At 38.8% G+C, this 15871-nt stretch overlaps 2 protein-coding genes across 2 annotated transcripts in view; one reads left to right on the forward strand and one right to left on the reverse strand.

Moving 5' to 3' along the window:
• MCPH1 (microcephalin 1) overlaps positions 1-15871 on the forward strand; it is a 277161-nt gene that overhangs the window by 196619 nt on the left and 64671 nt on the right. The gene's annotated exons all lie outside the window — the stretch shown is intronic.
• The window catches only part of ANGPT2 (angiopoietin 2), a 49721-nt gene that overhangs the window by 6860 nt on the left and 26990 nt on the right, over positions 1-15871 (reverse strand). Inside the window, exons 2-7 of the mRNA XM_042446237.1 lie at positions 15220-15375; positions 12758-12879; positions 8424-8656; positions 6498-6628; positions 2031-2132; positions 389-555 (exon numbers count right to left, since the gene is read on the reverse strand). Coding sequence (XP_042302171.1) covers positions 389-555; positions 2031-2132; positions 6498-6628; positions 8424-8656; positions 12758-12879; positions 15220-15375 — 911 coding nt within the window. The remainder of the gene's footprint in view (positions 1-388; positions 556-2030; positions 2133-6497; positions 6629-8423; positions 8657-12757; positions 12880-15219; positions 15376-15871) is intronic.

The following is a 15871-nucleotide window of genomic DNA, read 5'->3' on the forward strand; positions in this document are numbered from 1 at the left end:
GGGCATGGTATACAGACAGTGCACACCCCTAAGATGCCCAGAAGCCAACTTCAAGCCGCCCAGTTGCCCGGACGTGAATTGGCTTCCAGGTGTTCTGGAAGCACAGCATGTGTATGCTGCACGCCACCAGAGTGCCTTAAAGCCAGCTTCCAACCACAGTGGGGAGGAAAAGCCAGCTTTTTGCTAGCGCAAAAAAGAGTGGCTGTTTGCCACTTCTTTTTGGGCTGGCAAAAAGGCAGCTTGAGGCCATGGCATGCAGTTGCTGCAGCCCCCATCCACCTTAAAGCCACCCCTTCAGGGTGGTTTGTTTCAACCCCCCTCTCTTACACATATACAATCAGTATATTCATGTCTAAGAAACTTTAAATTTATTTCAGTGTTGATTTACCTGTATTTTTGTTCTTCATTTGCTAGATAAAAATGTTCATATAAGGAATATGCCTCATTTCCTTCCCAGTCTTTCAAGTATATTCTAAGAGCATACTGCTTCTGGCTGGTTAGTTGAAAAACTAGCTCATTTCCTAGCCAGTGTTCTCCAGAAGGATTCCCAAATCCCTGTAATCCAAATAGAAAACATGGGTTAGTTTTGTTTTTCTTTCATCTGTTTATGCTTTTTTTTGGGGGGGGGGGGTTATGGCCATAAGCCTGTAACATTAGGGTTATTGCAGCTCCATAATTTTTAGGTACAGTTGCCCCTTTGGATCTGCATGGGGTTCTGTTCCAGAGCCCCCACCACCACCACACAGATGGCAAATTCTGCAAGACCACAAGTCCTGTTTTCCTCAATGGTGACATGACATGCGCGTGACTGCATTGGTGTGGCTGTGTGCACACACCGCCATCAAGGAGAATGGGATAGGGCCATCTGTGGATGGCAAGCCCATGTATAGATGGAGTTGACTGAATTTTTCCCAGTTTTTGAGAAGGTGAGTTCAACAAATACAAATTTAAAGGTAGAAGAAATTACAGGTAGCCATGTTTTGAAAAAAAAACACTGCAAATTAAACAACGGTCTGTTACCAGCCTACAATGGCAAATTAATTTTGATTTAAAAAGCAAAAATCCTTCATACAGGTTTCTCCAGAAACAAGTACAGTTGACCCTTCTTATTAGCAGGCTGGCATTCCATGGATTTGACTGCTCATTGATCACCACACCCCATATTATTTAATGGCAGCATGTGCACAGTTAGATGTACTGACACTTCCTCGTGCAGATCGCTGCCACTGATTAAAATGGGGCACAACCATCCATGCTTTTTGCCATCTGACGGGATGGGGGGGCAGAATCAAACCCCTGTGGATGGAAAGAATCCACTTTAAAATTATTCTAGTTCAGCTTGAAGAAACATCTTTATTAGTACCATTACTAATAGGCCCGATTCTCCTTAGTACTAACAGTCCTAGTACTAACAGGCCTGATTCTCCTTAGCTTCCAAAATCAGAAGATGGAAGGTATGTTGGAATTCCCCCCAAAACCAGAGGGAACAGAATCTGTTTAGGTATTGATGTTGGGAACCTCCACCTCTGCTCAAGCTGCATATTTGTAAATAAATGCAAACAACCAAAATATAAGTAAGATTGTTCAGAAGAAATCAATGTGGAACAATCACCGGGATACCCAAAAACCTCACCACTGGGGCACACACAAGACAACTACATAGGTCAAAGAAATGTAGGCCATCTTCAGCATCCAGAACCTGTGGTTTGAATGCAGAAGAGCCTGGTTTCAATTTCTTGGCTTCTCAAATGAAAAGGATTCTGGATAACAGAGAAAGATATTAAAACTAGAAATTGAGGTAGATGACATCAGTAGAAGCATGAAGAAAAATGTGCCAAGGTTTAATCAAGACTGTTCAGAAGTGTATTAAAAGCTAAATTAATAGAGAATAAAGAACTTACTTTGTTATATTCTCATGATAGAGATGAGGAACCTTCTTCTCCCAGTGGCTTGGACTGCAACCCTTTCAATTCCCTACCATTGACCTTACTAGGGCTTTGGGAACTAGTCCAAAAGTCATTATGTCTTACCGTTTTGTACTCAGCCCATGTTCGGTCAAAGTCTACACTGCCATCTGAACGTTGTTGAATTATCGTCCAACCTCCTCCACTGGTTTCCATGTCACAATATGCCTGTTAGAACACCACAAGCAAAGAGGTTACTTACTCTTCATCCTATTCATTGTATCTAATATTATGGGAAAGATAATTCACATATGCATGTCTGTAAAGATGGTGGTAGGGAGTATTGTAAAATAACCAATCTGGTAACAAAACATTGTTGCCATTATCCAGCACATATGTAGTGAATTGGCGTAGTGGTTTGAGTGCTTGGGCTATGACTCTGGAGACTAAGGTTCGAATCCCAATTCAGCCATGTCAACCCACTGGCTGATCTTAGGCAAGTCACACTCTCTCGGCCTCCGAGGATGGCAATGGCAAACCCCCTCTGAAGACATTTGCCATTAAAACCCTGTGACAGGTTCACCTGAGGGTTGCCCTAAGTCTGAAGTGACTTGAAGGCACACACACAACAACAACAACAAGATAGTGAATACTGTGTTAAGAGTGAATCCTATTATTAGTCTCCAGTAGAGTAAAACCTAGTGTACTGATGTTATTTACTTATGTGTTTATTCACTATTCAATGTTGGATTCAATGAATCTACTCTGGTTGGGAACAATCAAAATTCAGGCCAGAAACCTCACTTCAGAGTGAGAATGTGACCAAATAAATACAGCTTTACTTGCACACAGACAGTCAGATGCCTGATGGTCATCCATTTGGAAGCCTGAATGGCACTAATTTGGGGTTGATCAGTTTCCTTAAATTTATCAGAACCAGACATCTGTTTGGTAAAGAAAATCATTGTGCACAATCTCATGCTTGTACATAGGAGTGCATAGATAGGAGCATGTTTAACTACTCCGTGTTGCAATTAAAGCATATTCCAGAAGTGGTTAGAAATGTCTAAAGCCTCTTTCCAGCAGATCATGTAACTTTCTGCCAATTTTGGTTTCCAAAACATTTCTGTTTTTGTATTTGAAGTCTTTCCTCTGTTATCCTGAGGGAGACTTACATATAGCTGAAAATGTGGAAGCATCATTCGGGGACAGAAGCCTGTACTGTATAATCACGGGGTGGATTAAAAATATAATAGAAAGGAGCATATTGTCTCCCCCCAAAATGCATGACTAATCACAATAAAATTTTCAAGATATTATTTTCTGTAACTCTTCACTTTTCTGAACAAGATAGGTTTGGACATTTTAACTACCAGAGGGTATAATTTAAGCTTTAGAAAGGAAAGATTGTCTCTTGAGCTTTTCAAATAGATGTTGCCATTAAATGTTAAACTACCATATAATTCACAAGGTTATTGAAGTGCACAGGCTTGGCGGGTTTTTTTAGAAATATACTATATATAAATTCCACAAAATACGAGACGAAAGCCATAATTTGAAAAACAACACGTCCAGTAAAATTTTGGCCTTCTGTTTCTCAAGCACCAGCTCTCCATGGCTCAGAGCAAACAGCTTCTTAAGTTTGTCACTTTTGTGTTGTGGCAAGGGGAGCCTGCTATTATGTGGAAGTAGGAGTAGGGGAACTATGTCCTGTTGGCCTGCCTAAAGTAATTTCTCAAAATGTTCCCTGTAAAGTCTAAATATAATATGAAATTAAATTACTGTTTGTTTTTTAATTTTATGAAAAGGGGAAAATGAGATCATATCAAAAGAGCACAGTAGTAAATTTTGGACAAAGAAGTAAGCAAGTCAGTTTTATGTTGCACTTGCTAATGAAGGCTTGTGAGGGGAAAAACAAGATCAGTAATGTACATTGTACAGGCAATGTTTATATATCTCTGGAGAGGCCAGAGCGGGCATTAACAGGAAAAGGTCAAAACATAAACAGCTGCGGTCTGGCAAAGAAAAGGTAATTCTGTTTCTTTGCTCAGAACATAATATAAAATAACCTCAGCAACAGCTGAAATATATGGCAACTTGAAAGAATAATTTGGAAGCCTAGCCTTTTCTGACAAAATGTCATCAACATTTCCTCTATAAAGGTAATGGTAATAATTCTGTGACTTCTAAATGAAGAGTGAAATCCACCAGGACTGCTTCTGGAAAGTTTCAGTTTTCCAAGGATGTTATATAGGGCTCCATGCAAGCTGCATTGAAATGAACTCTGCAATAATAGTGTTTGATGGATTGCACTCCGAAGGCTGAGATAATCCATTAAACTTTTCCTTCTGCAAATAGCATGCATTATGAGGAAGTCTAAACACTATAATCATTGTACTCCATATAGCAGGTCTGGGAATAAAAATAGTATCAGTCATGCTGCCTAATTGCTGGCCTAACACTGACCTTGTTTGGTGGCACATTCTTTAAAACAAAGTGTTTGACCCGAAAATAGTAAAACTGTGATAGGTAGAAACCTGAGGACAGTTTGAAATATGCATAGCTGACAGATTCTATCTAAAGCTCATTGGGTGGAGTATTAAAGTCGTAAATGAAACCAATCAAGACTGCCAAATAGAGAAAAAAATGTTTAAATTTTAAAGTTGATTGCTTTGTTTAGTGGTATGAATTTTGTGGTTATCTACCTGATGAGAAACCTATACTCAGGACAAGAGGCTACTGAATATAGAATATAGAGAAATAGAATGGATCACAAGTGCTCAGGCAAGGCTGTATACTATCACTCTAGTTGTTCAACTTGCATGCAGAAAATATCATACGAAGAGGAGATGTAGATTCAGAAGAAGGAAGAGTGAAGACTGGAAGAAGGAACATGAACTAAGATATGCAGACAACACAATGCTACAAAAAGCAACAAAGGCTTGGAACATTTATTGAGGAAAGTTAAGGAAGAAAGTGCAAAAGCAAGCTTAATGCTGAACGTTTAAGGAAACAAAACTAATGACTAGAGAGGATTTAGTAAATTCAACCTAAACAATAAAGAATTTCAACATAAACAGAAGAAATTCTTATACCTTGGATCCAGCATTGACCAGAACAGAGATTGCCGTCAAGAAATCAGAAGGGAAGATATATTCCCTGCCCTGAAGTTTATGATATGAAAGAATTAGACGAAGTCCTAAAGTTCAAAGATATAAAACTGAACATTATAGTAAGGATAGTCTATGCCATTGTATCCCCCATCACCATGTACAGATGCTAGTGTCGGATAGTGAAGAAAGCTGATAGAAAAAAATATCAACGCATTTGAAATGTGGTGCTGGAGTAGAGTGCTGAGCATACTGTGGATAGTCAGAAAGTCAAACAAATGGGTACGAAAGCATATCAGGCTTGAGATCTCCTTGGAAGCCAAGATGACCAAACTGAGGCTGTCATACTTTAGCCACATTGAGATGGCAAGTGATTCACTGGAAAAGAAATGCTAGGAAAGGTGGAGGGTAGCAAGGAAGGCCACATGAATAGATGCAGTCAAGGAGGCCATAGCCCTCTGCCTACAGGACCTGAGCAGAACAGCTGAGGACAGACAGGCTTGGAGGTGTCTCACTCATGGGGTCTCCATGAGTTGAAGTCAACTCAAAGGCAATTAACAACAACAACAACAAGAAACAAGTTCAAACAAGCTAAAGGAATTTCTCTGCTAACACCTCTTGATAGTTTTCTTTTGATTACTTTATTCCTCAATGTCCTGGTTTGGTAATGGCTGTTCCTTAAGCTATAGAAGAGGGAATAATTTTAAAAATGAATGGGGGACTGCAAAGGGATTGTGCAGCTGTACAGCCTATTCTGTGTCCCTAAAGAAAGTGAAGGCAAAGTGCAGCCTTCTTGGTGGTGTTGGACTGCAGTTTCTATCAGCAGTAGCCATCATAGGCCATGCTGAGGAATACTGGAAATTGTGGTTCATATTTTGCCTGTCCATGTCCTAACCAATGACTGGTCTACATCACAGTTGTGGGTACGATATGGAGTGGGCCCAAAACAGAGGACATTTGTTCCAATTTCCATGATTTGATAGGCAAGGTTCTACAAAGCTCTTCCATTAATATTCACTTATTGCCGTTTGACCTGAGTAACTCTCTTCATGTGCACTGCTTGCCAAAGCATTTGCAGAAAGCTGGTTCTGACAAGGAAGTAGTCCTCCAGCTAATTAGTAAAATAATTTCAGATGTATAGATTATGTCTGCTGGATTTTATTTTGTAGTGCAGCTTTGATAGGATGCTTGTAGAATTGTCCTGCCTTTTCACTAATACTGTACAACTCTCTCACCTTCAGATGTTCTGAATAAATCAGCAACAAATGATCTCATGAGTTTATGAAAAATTAGTATACTCGTTCAAAACCAATTAGCCAAGGGTTCATGTGTGCATGCATCATGGTGGGTCTGAAAAAGCTTGTCAGTATTAGGGTGGTTTACTCAAAGATGGATTGTAGAAAAGAATGTCAGTTCTCTTTCAGGAGACTCTTGATCCTGGAAAAAAAATCTCATTCTGATTAAACTTAAGAAAACACAATACCTTTTTCTCCTCTCCTGTATTAGGCACTGTCAGTGTGTAGATGCCACTGGTTGTAAGTCCTGATCTGAATGCTTCAGCACAGTCCTTGAAATTGATCTGTTCTTCTCCAGCCACCAAAGCATTCTTGGATGCTAAAAATGAAGAATATGAAGACATGTTGATTGGATTCAGTCTCTCTTCCTTTGGCAGAAGGGTTTGGCTCTTCCATTCAATATTCAAGGAATTACACTACTCCCCACAGTTCCCCCTATTCTGTAGGATTCCCTAGGCCTGTGTAACATTACTATGAGGAGGAGGTCTCTCTCTGTCACCCCAATTGTACATCCTTAGTGAGAATAACCCAGTAAGAAGAGCTTCTATGGTGAAAAATCTCTCTAAGATATCACCATTCTCATAACATCCTATCCCCCAGTGCATTCATGAATCATTTTCACTCAGCTTTGCAAAGTGTTTACTGTTCAGGCAGGGTTTATTCATTTTGTTTGCTTAAAATACAAGCTTGCTTCCAGGCTTCTAATTGTTTTTCCACACTTCTTTGATAGTTGACACTTTTAGAAGTGTCCCCCTTGACTCTGGCAATTGTTCAGGATTTGTTTTTTCCACATGGGTGCCAAAGCCAACAGGGTTTGTTTACTTGTTTGTGCACTGCTATCAGCAGAAACATGCACACTTTTGGAAATGTTCTTAAAAGACTATTTTTAGTCTTATAAAGCACTTTGGTTTTGCTGAAAGAAAGAAAAAAATTGTTTTGAACTGTTGTTTAAATATTTGTAGCTACAACTAGGCCCAGAAACAAACTATTACAATGTAGTGCGCTCCTGTTCTGGCTGCCAGCTGGCTGTCCAGCCAGCTATGTATATTTCCAGGATGCTTCATTACATTTTCTCTGCCTTCTTTTTGCATCCCCACACACATACACACACACACCACTAGTAAGTATTCTGTCCCTCCTAGGCTTGCTTAGGCCTCTTTGGGCTGTGTTTGGGTTCCAGCAGCACCATCCTGAGGGTTGTTGTTGTTTTTGACTTCTGCAAACCAGCTGTTACTCTTCACTCAAAGAATAAGTTTGCTCTTACTAGAGGGGATTATTGTAATTTAGATGATTAGTATATCTCTTCTGAAGTTAATCTTTGAATAATGACAAAATGGCTTCCCTGGCAACTTCTATTTATTCTATTTATTAAAACTCCAGGAAGAGATTCTTGGGACAGATCTTGGCTTCCTTGTGGGGTGAAAGCTCTTACATGAAATATATTAGTTACGTCTGGACAGTGGTCCATATGTTACATACAAAACAGCCTTATTTGTTAAAGCTGTTAAAAGTAGCCATGCCTAACTATCTGAAAGATATTGCTATAGATTGTGCAGGGTATTCACTAATCTATGTTTTATATGGAAATACATGCACGTATTTATATATTCTTTTACTGGGTTTTATTGGTTTTTTATTTGTAATGGCTTTTACTCAAATACAATAAACAATTGACTGACTATAAGAGAAATTCTTCCGATTCTCAAAACTGAGGGAATGGGAAGTGTTTTTGTTGGCATCTTTGCTTCTGGTATTATATAAGCGCCAAAACCGTTTGACTCCTCCAAGGGTTAATTCAATTCTGATACTAGAGAACAACCAAAATTTGTTTTTGGCAGAACTTACTCCTCTGTGATTACACTGTCACCGGACCAGAGATTGTTGTGGCCCACCGGGTGACTCATTCTCAGAATTACTATGGTATGAAGTCTTAACACCCACACATAAAAGTAGGCAAACCAGTTCTCATAGCAGTGCCAAACTCACTTTGTCACTTTGGTTCCTTTTCTTTATACCCAGATAGATAGAGGACATGTGCCCATGCATGCCTGATAAAATTATATGTGAAGAAAAAATAAGAAAAAAGCTGATTAACAATTTGTGTGTCCACTTACGATTTGGTGTAGAAATCATGGAAAACAAGTTCTGCACTGTTTCTCTCAGATCATGCTGCTGTTTTTGCAGAAGAGAGTTATTAGCTGTAGCAGTAACCAGCTGCTTCTCTAGTTCTTCGATGATGGAGTTCTGTTTGGAAACTAATGACTGAAGTGTATCTTTTTCATCCTTTATTGATTGTAGCTGGAGTGTATGTTTGTCTTCCATTTCAAGGACTTTTTTTTCTAAAAAGCTAACAAATATTAGCAGAAGGGAAAAGAGTTGTGAATGGTTCAATGTTTCTCAGTGGACAAAACTAACAAAATAAAATTGATCCAGTTAAAAGACAATGATGGTCCAGTTATACAGCCTTGCCTCAGATTATTTACCATTAAGAAATCTCAACTTGATGAGATCTTCACATATTTTCCCTCTCTCGGGGCAAAGTTACATCTGATCCAAGATATATTTTGATTACAATGTGCCCACCACATTCACTAAAGTTAGGTTCACAGGACCCCCATGAAAATGGGAAAACTGGTTAAATGAAAAGACGATTATTATTATTATTACTATTATTTGGCCTGACAGAATACCTTTCTACAAATCTCTAGCCCCTCCGGCAGATCTCTGTGGTCAACATCCAGCAGAATTGCACTGGAGGACCTACAGATGACTAGAGACAGGTTTTTCCCCCCAAGGAATCTCTAGGTCCATCAATTTGACTCTTATGGTCAGCCTCTCTTAGAGTCATGCTGGAGGACCTAGGGATTCCTATAGAGAACATGTTACTCAAGTCCACAAATAATTAAAGAGGCAAAAGTCAAAGCTGTAAATTTGGAGGGCTAATTGTATTTGAATGCAGCATCACTACATGATCTGTCACCACATTAGGAACAGTGTTTTTCCACTGCAGTACCAATGTGCTTCCCAAAACTGTGCATACAGTGTGCAAGGGGGGGGGGAACTGTACTGTACAATCTAATTCTACACTGGGGTGGTCAGTGACTTCCATGTCAGTGGTGTGGTAAATCTGTTGTAGTTAGCTGTCCTCAAGTCAACCTTGACTTATGGTGTCCACGTGATTGAGACAGTTCCATGATCCCCTATTCTCAACTTCTCATCTGAGACCTGGCAGGTTCATGCCCGTGGCCTCCCTCCAGTCTAACCATTTGTCATGTAGTCTTCCTCTTTCTACTGTTCTCTATATTTCCCAGCACACTGCCTTTTCTAAAGAGCCATGCCTTCTAATTCTGTGGCCAAAGTATGACAACCTCTGTTTCGTCACCTTGGCTTCCAGGGAGAGTTCAGGCTTGATTTGTTCTTGGACCAAATTGTTTGTCTTTTCAGCCATCTGCAGTGTGCTCAGAGCTTATTCAAGATTTTAAAGGAGCTCTCCAAGGTACTGGACTTATTTTGAGAACAGGGTGCAGAACCTTGGATAGGTCCCTTGAAGTCTCAAATAAACCTCAGAGCCCATTCCCCACACCACTGACATGGTTGCCCCTGTTCAGCGCCATATATAAATGATGCAAATTAACCCAATGTACACAATTTTCACTTGTATCAGAAAATTCTGTAGTATTTTTTGTTTTTGCATATTTTATTCTGATTTTTATTGCTACAGGATGGGGAGAGCTAAGATATATGCTGTTGTGTGCCTTCAAATTGTTTCCAACTTATGGTGACCCTAAAGCCATAAGGCCTATCATAGGGTTTTCTTGGCAACATTTTGTTCAGTAGAGGCTTGCCATTGCCTTCCCCTCAGGCATAGATCATGTGACTTGTCCAAGGTCACCTTGTGGCTTTTCATGGCTGAGCTGGGATTTCAACCCTGTTCTCCAGAGTCATATCCCAACACTTAAACCATTACTCCATGCTGGCTCTCCAAAGATCTATACAAAGCACTAAATCCCAATCCCAAGACCTTGCTGTCCTATTCAGCTGTTCCTTTGGTTTTGGTAGGCATTGGCCACAACATATTCAATACCATATATTGTTCAGCGCTCTTGCAGAATTGCTGTATATATGTGATCCTTGTTGTGCTTCTCCCAGATCAATCCAATACAGCCTGGATCACATGGTTTTTCAGTTGTTAAGTGAGTCTTGTAATAATAATAATAATAATAATAATAATTTGTTTTATTTATATACCGCTATTCCAAAGATCATAGCGGTGAACAGCAAGTAAGCTAATTAGCAAGTAAGCTAATTTGCCCCCAACAGTCTGGGTACTCATTTTAGCGACCTCCTCGGAAGGATGCAAGCCTGATTCGAGCTTGGGCCCTTTTGCTGGTCTTGAACTCGCAACCTTGTGGTTTTGAGTGAATGGCTGCAGTACACGCATTTAACCACTGCGCCACCAGAGCAGTAGTTCTTACTTTAGTGTTAGCACTACCTCTGGAATGATCTTCAAAACCTTAGTGTTCTATTGAAGTATAAACAACATATTGTGTATAGTTTGTGGGTGGAATCCAGTGCAGTCATTTCACTGATGTATTTGCTTCTGTCAATGAACCAGGAGGTGGGATTTCCCCTACAGCCCTCCCTCCTGCGTCCTTAAAACTAGGAAACTTCCCGGATCTAATGTAGGGGAAGCACTGCAGAGATGAGAGGAGGAGAAGTGTGTCCATCACACTGGTAGACATCCACTAGTAGCATCTTTAATGTGAGTTTTTATCTCTTCCTGGTTTTCCTATTATCCTGAAGAACTCCTTGTTATACTTGGGTCAGAGATTAAACATCATTTTACTTTTCACCCACTAATACTGAAAGAATCTCTTATAGCATATGATCCATTATATACTAATTCAGCAACAGTGTCTGTTTCAGTAGGTAGCAAATGGTATGTGATAAATGTCTATCACTACTTCTGTGCTTACCACGATAAATGACATTGTAAGCCTAAAGTCATATTTACTTTTCTCCTCTTGGGTAAAGTATTTTGTTTGCATAAAACAAACCTTTCAGGAACATACATAAATACAACAGGAGAGTGAAGACAAATGTGAAAACATGCCCTTTCCCCCTAATGTTACTGTTTCTTAGAACTGAGGGAGGTTCTTGCAGCATAGCATTCCTACTGAATAACAATGTTTGTCTATTCAGTCCTACAGTATACTATGATGTGTAAAGTCTAGAGACTGTACAATATGAACTTGCTTGGTTTTTATTTTAGAAAACAGCTCCATAATATAGCAGGCTCTCACTATGAAGATCAAGACCTATAAAACAGCACAGATGGACTAATCATGCATTCATTATTGATCACTTACATTGTAGCAAGTTACAGTCCAGTTTGGAAAACAATGATGTTGATTTCTGTTACATGTGGAACTAGCCAACTACAGGTCAAACACAAAGCTCATTGACAAAGAAAGGTCACAGTTCCTTCTCTTCTCCAGCTGGCTTAATGTGATCCTGGCACAGCAAGAAATGTTAACAGTTCTGCTGGCCAGCTGTCACTCAACTATTCTGGGTAAACAAAAGGAATTCAAGATCTTTTGATGTTGTGCACTGAATATGGTTGCAGGCACTCTCAGCTGATCCAAAAGGAACAGTCACCAAGACTGGAATCAAATGTTTTATCTCTTCAGTAGTTAAAACAGTGATATTAAATTGTTGTGGTATCCAGTGCAACGAGATGAACAGGTTTTGGTTGGCAATTAAATGAGCTTGCATCATTTTTTCCCAGGATGATGATGATGATGATATCATCATTATAATTATCATCATCATCATCATCATCACCTCATTGGTACTTTCCAGATGTTTTGAACTAAGCATTTCATTAGCCCCATCCAGCTGGACTAATGGTAAGGGATGACAGGAGATAGTTTGAAGCACCTGAACAAGATCAGGTCGCAGCTATTAAACTGTACAACCATTTTCCTCTTCCAAACAGTATGTCAGTTTTGTTAGCATTGCTCATCACTAGGAATGGAAAAAATAGTGGCAGTAGGATTTTTTTGAGAGTGAAGACTATAAATTGTTTCTATATAAGCAAGCAGAAGAGACCTTAGGCAGTTCAGCACATGGTTCGTTTTATTTCTTCTTGGGATCCTATTTTAATGTAAGCTGCATATACAGTATTTGTATGTTTGCTTTGTACGATCAAGGTTTTGTACAGCTTTTAAAGAGTTCACAAATTCCATGTACACAAATTACATTTCCTAGTGTGGATCACTCGGTTCAGTTTTAGTCCGTTTCTGCTCATTTAACAAAGGCATGTTTAATTTGTAGTAACTTATGACATTTTTTTGACACAAGCACTTACAGACCTATATAGTTTCATAACTGGGGAAAAGAAGAATTGATGGCTCTTAATAGATTGACACACAGGAAGGCTTAGTACCTGTTTTTTTCTTGCAGTTTACCAATCTCACTGGTCTGATCTGAAATCTGCATTTCTAGCTTGTTAGTTGAAAGGGAATGTTCCAGAAGTTGAAGCTCAAGTCTTGTTGTCTGATTCAATACCTACATTTTGAGAAATTAAATTCTGAATCACATTTGAATTAAACATTTAGAACAGTATGCAAGATAACAGTATGTTTATTTATCAGAATTAAAGGATAGTCAAAACTTGGTAAAATGTCGGTGGCATTTACTTAGGGCTACATTGTCATAAGACTAAGTGCAATTTATGTTGCCAATATCCTTTCTGCATTTTGCAACCTAAGTTGTTCTCAGTACTGTATAATTTACTGCATGTAGCCAAGCACATCCACACATACGGCCTCCTAGATGTGGCAGCATTTTTTGTGACAGTATCACTTTAAGAGAGAGTAATTGGTTTATAGTATCATGCACATTTGTTCACAGGAGTATGTCTTCATCATCATATCCTGTAATATTTAAATCATTGCTCTTATCCTATAAAATTACCTCATCTTTCCCCCCTATTCTCATGGGGTTTTGTGTATGTGTGTGTGTGTGTGTGTTTTCATATTTCATCACCATTGCCATCGTTTCAGTTTTAGTATTATGTGACTTGCATCTGCATCTTAGGTGCATTCTTTTAATACTCAAATATGACATCTGTTTTTAAGAATGAGGAAAGAGAACTGTCATGTGGAGTGTTGCTTTCCGTTCCATTCTGCTTCATGTCCTTTAGTCCATAACACTTCCCTCGTTGTGTTTTAAAACAACTCTTTTAATTCATCAAAATTTGGCTTCAGCTGGCAGGAGGAATTTACTCACATCCTTCATGTTGGACAGTCATTCAGGACATGATTTCACACTTAAGTGTATTTCCATATTGTTCCTGGAGATTTATTTTTTAACAAAGATTTTAATGCTACCCTTTATTTCATATTTCAAGGCAGTGTACAAAAAACCCTAGCAGATAAAACTTGAATACAGATTAAAACTTGCATAATGAAATTAATAAATTTATTTTAAAAGCCTGGGTAAGTAAAAAAAAACACATATTTGCTGGTCCCTAAATGATACTTTTTTGGTCCAGGGAAACCACTCTGAGAAGGGGATCTCATAACAAGAATGTTGTGCCCAAGAACACTTTCCTAATAAACAATCTTTGTACCTTCCTCTAGTAGAAAAAACACACATAGAAAGGCTTTGGCAGTAGAACTTAAAGAATGGTTGAGCTGACACGGAAATAGGGACTCATTGAGGTAATTTAGTTCTAGTTGTATTTTGAGGTGGTCTGATATTTAAATGAGTAAGATAGTGTTATAAAAAACCCTGCTCCTGGTGGACTTCTAGATCTTTAAAATGTACATGTAGATCAACATAGCTACTACCCCCATTTTTCTCCAGACAGTGAAGTAAATGTGCACAGTTTCATTTGCTGCTCCCAAGGCCCTATGATATATAACATTCGCTGTGATATCATAGTAGAAACATTGAGCCATTCTTTAGTGTAGCTGTCTCCATGGTCTATCATTTTATTACAACAAAGAGTTTCTGTGTTGGGATTTGAAAAATACAACCTCAGTGTTGCATTCCACAGTTCTCTCACCTTACTTAGGGGTATATATAGAATGTTTTAAGTTTTACGCATATCAAAAAGTTACAAAAACCCTCTAAAGCAACAATGCAAATGAACTATGTACTAGCAAATCCTTTGAAAGCTAATGTGACTATATAAAAGTTCATTGACAAAACAAAAATTACTGTAACCTATTTTGAATAATATAAGGAGTTTTAAAACAAATTTATTATTTCAGGGTATTACATTGTTTGTTCTGCAAATGTAACAGTTTGTGGTAGCTCTGTAAAAACCACTCTTTTTGGGTGAACTTAGGGCCATCCACCAGCCAGGCATGAGTATGGGAACCTCTCTGTTCCCCGTAAAGAACCACAATTGATTGAGGACTTGGACTTCAAGTTGAAAACATATCATAATTTATTTTTCTTTGTAGCTTCCTGTTCTTTCCAAAACTTTCGCCCACTCAATATATTGTTTTCATTTATCCTGCAGTTAAATCAGAATTATTGAAATGCTAAGTTTTTCCTAGTTTCCTCACAGAATGTTGTTATATGTAAGGATGCATAATCTAGGAACCTTCTAAGCAAGGAAGGACCACAGCAGTTGATCTAGATTCTCATCAGATTCTCTTCTCAGTTTGAGGTCCCCTCTGTGGTGGGGTACAGGAATGTGACTAATCATTGCCATCCTCATCGGTTTATTCCTTGTAGCTTTTCCATAGCAAAACAATGGTGTGTGTGTGTGTAACATGTAAACTTCATCTCAAAATGGTGTGTGTGTGTACGTGTGTGAAAGAGAGAGAGAATTCTTGAATTATTACAAACCACTGCAAGATAAATAGACCAGTCAAACAAATTACTACTTACATGTGCTTCAACATCTGTTAATTTCCGAGTCTGTTCAGCGGTTTGATTTAAAAGGTTTGTGCCAATTTCAATCATTACTGCCGTCTGGTTCTGCACTGCATTCTGCTGGATTTCTACCATTTCTTTTTTCATGTTATCCTGGATATAATTTTCAAGCTGCATGACAGAAGAAAGCATTTATGTTTACAGTATGTTCTTGTACTGTTCTGTTTGTTCATAAACCGTTTTCATAAATCTAAACTAATTGCTAAGTTTTCTTCATAGTCAGATGATTCCTCTTCATGATTTTTAAAAAATGTTTGATAGGCAAGAGAAATCTGGTATAAGTCAGAGATCAGCAACTGGAGACCCCTGAGCTAAATCTGGCATCCTGACAAGACCAATCTGGTCTTCGTGTACCAATGCAAAGAGACAACTGGCTGGGAAAGAGAGCAGTTGCTGTGACTGCAGGACTTGCCAGCAGTTTACTAGTAAGTTACAGTGCTTTTCTCCCTCTTCAGAGTAGCCTTTAAAAACAGTTGCAAAACAACAGCTATGCATTAATCACAGCTTTGACCAGAGAACAGGTACCTGGGGAGAAAAGGGGGCATATTCCATATATATGCTTATGTACTATAAACAGTTCGTATTCTACTTCAGACTCTGAGTAGTA

This window comes from Sceloporus undulatus, chromosome 1 (assembly GCF_019175285.1).
Source record: "Sceloporus undulatus isolate JIND9_A2432 ecotype Alabama chromosome 1, SceUnd_v1.1, whole genome shotgun sequence".
Lineage (NCBI taxonomy): Eukaryota > Metazoa > Chordata > Lepidosauria > Squamata > Phrynosomatidae > Sceloporus > Sceloporus undulatus.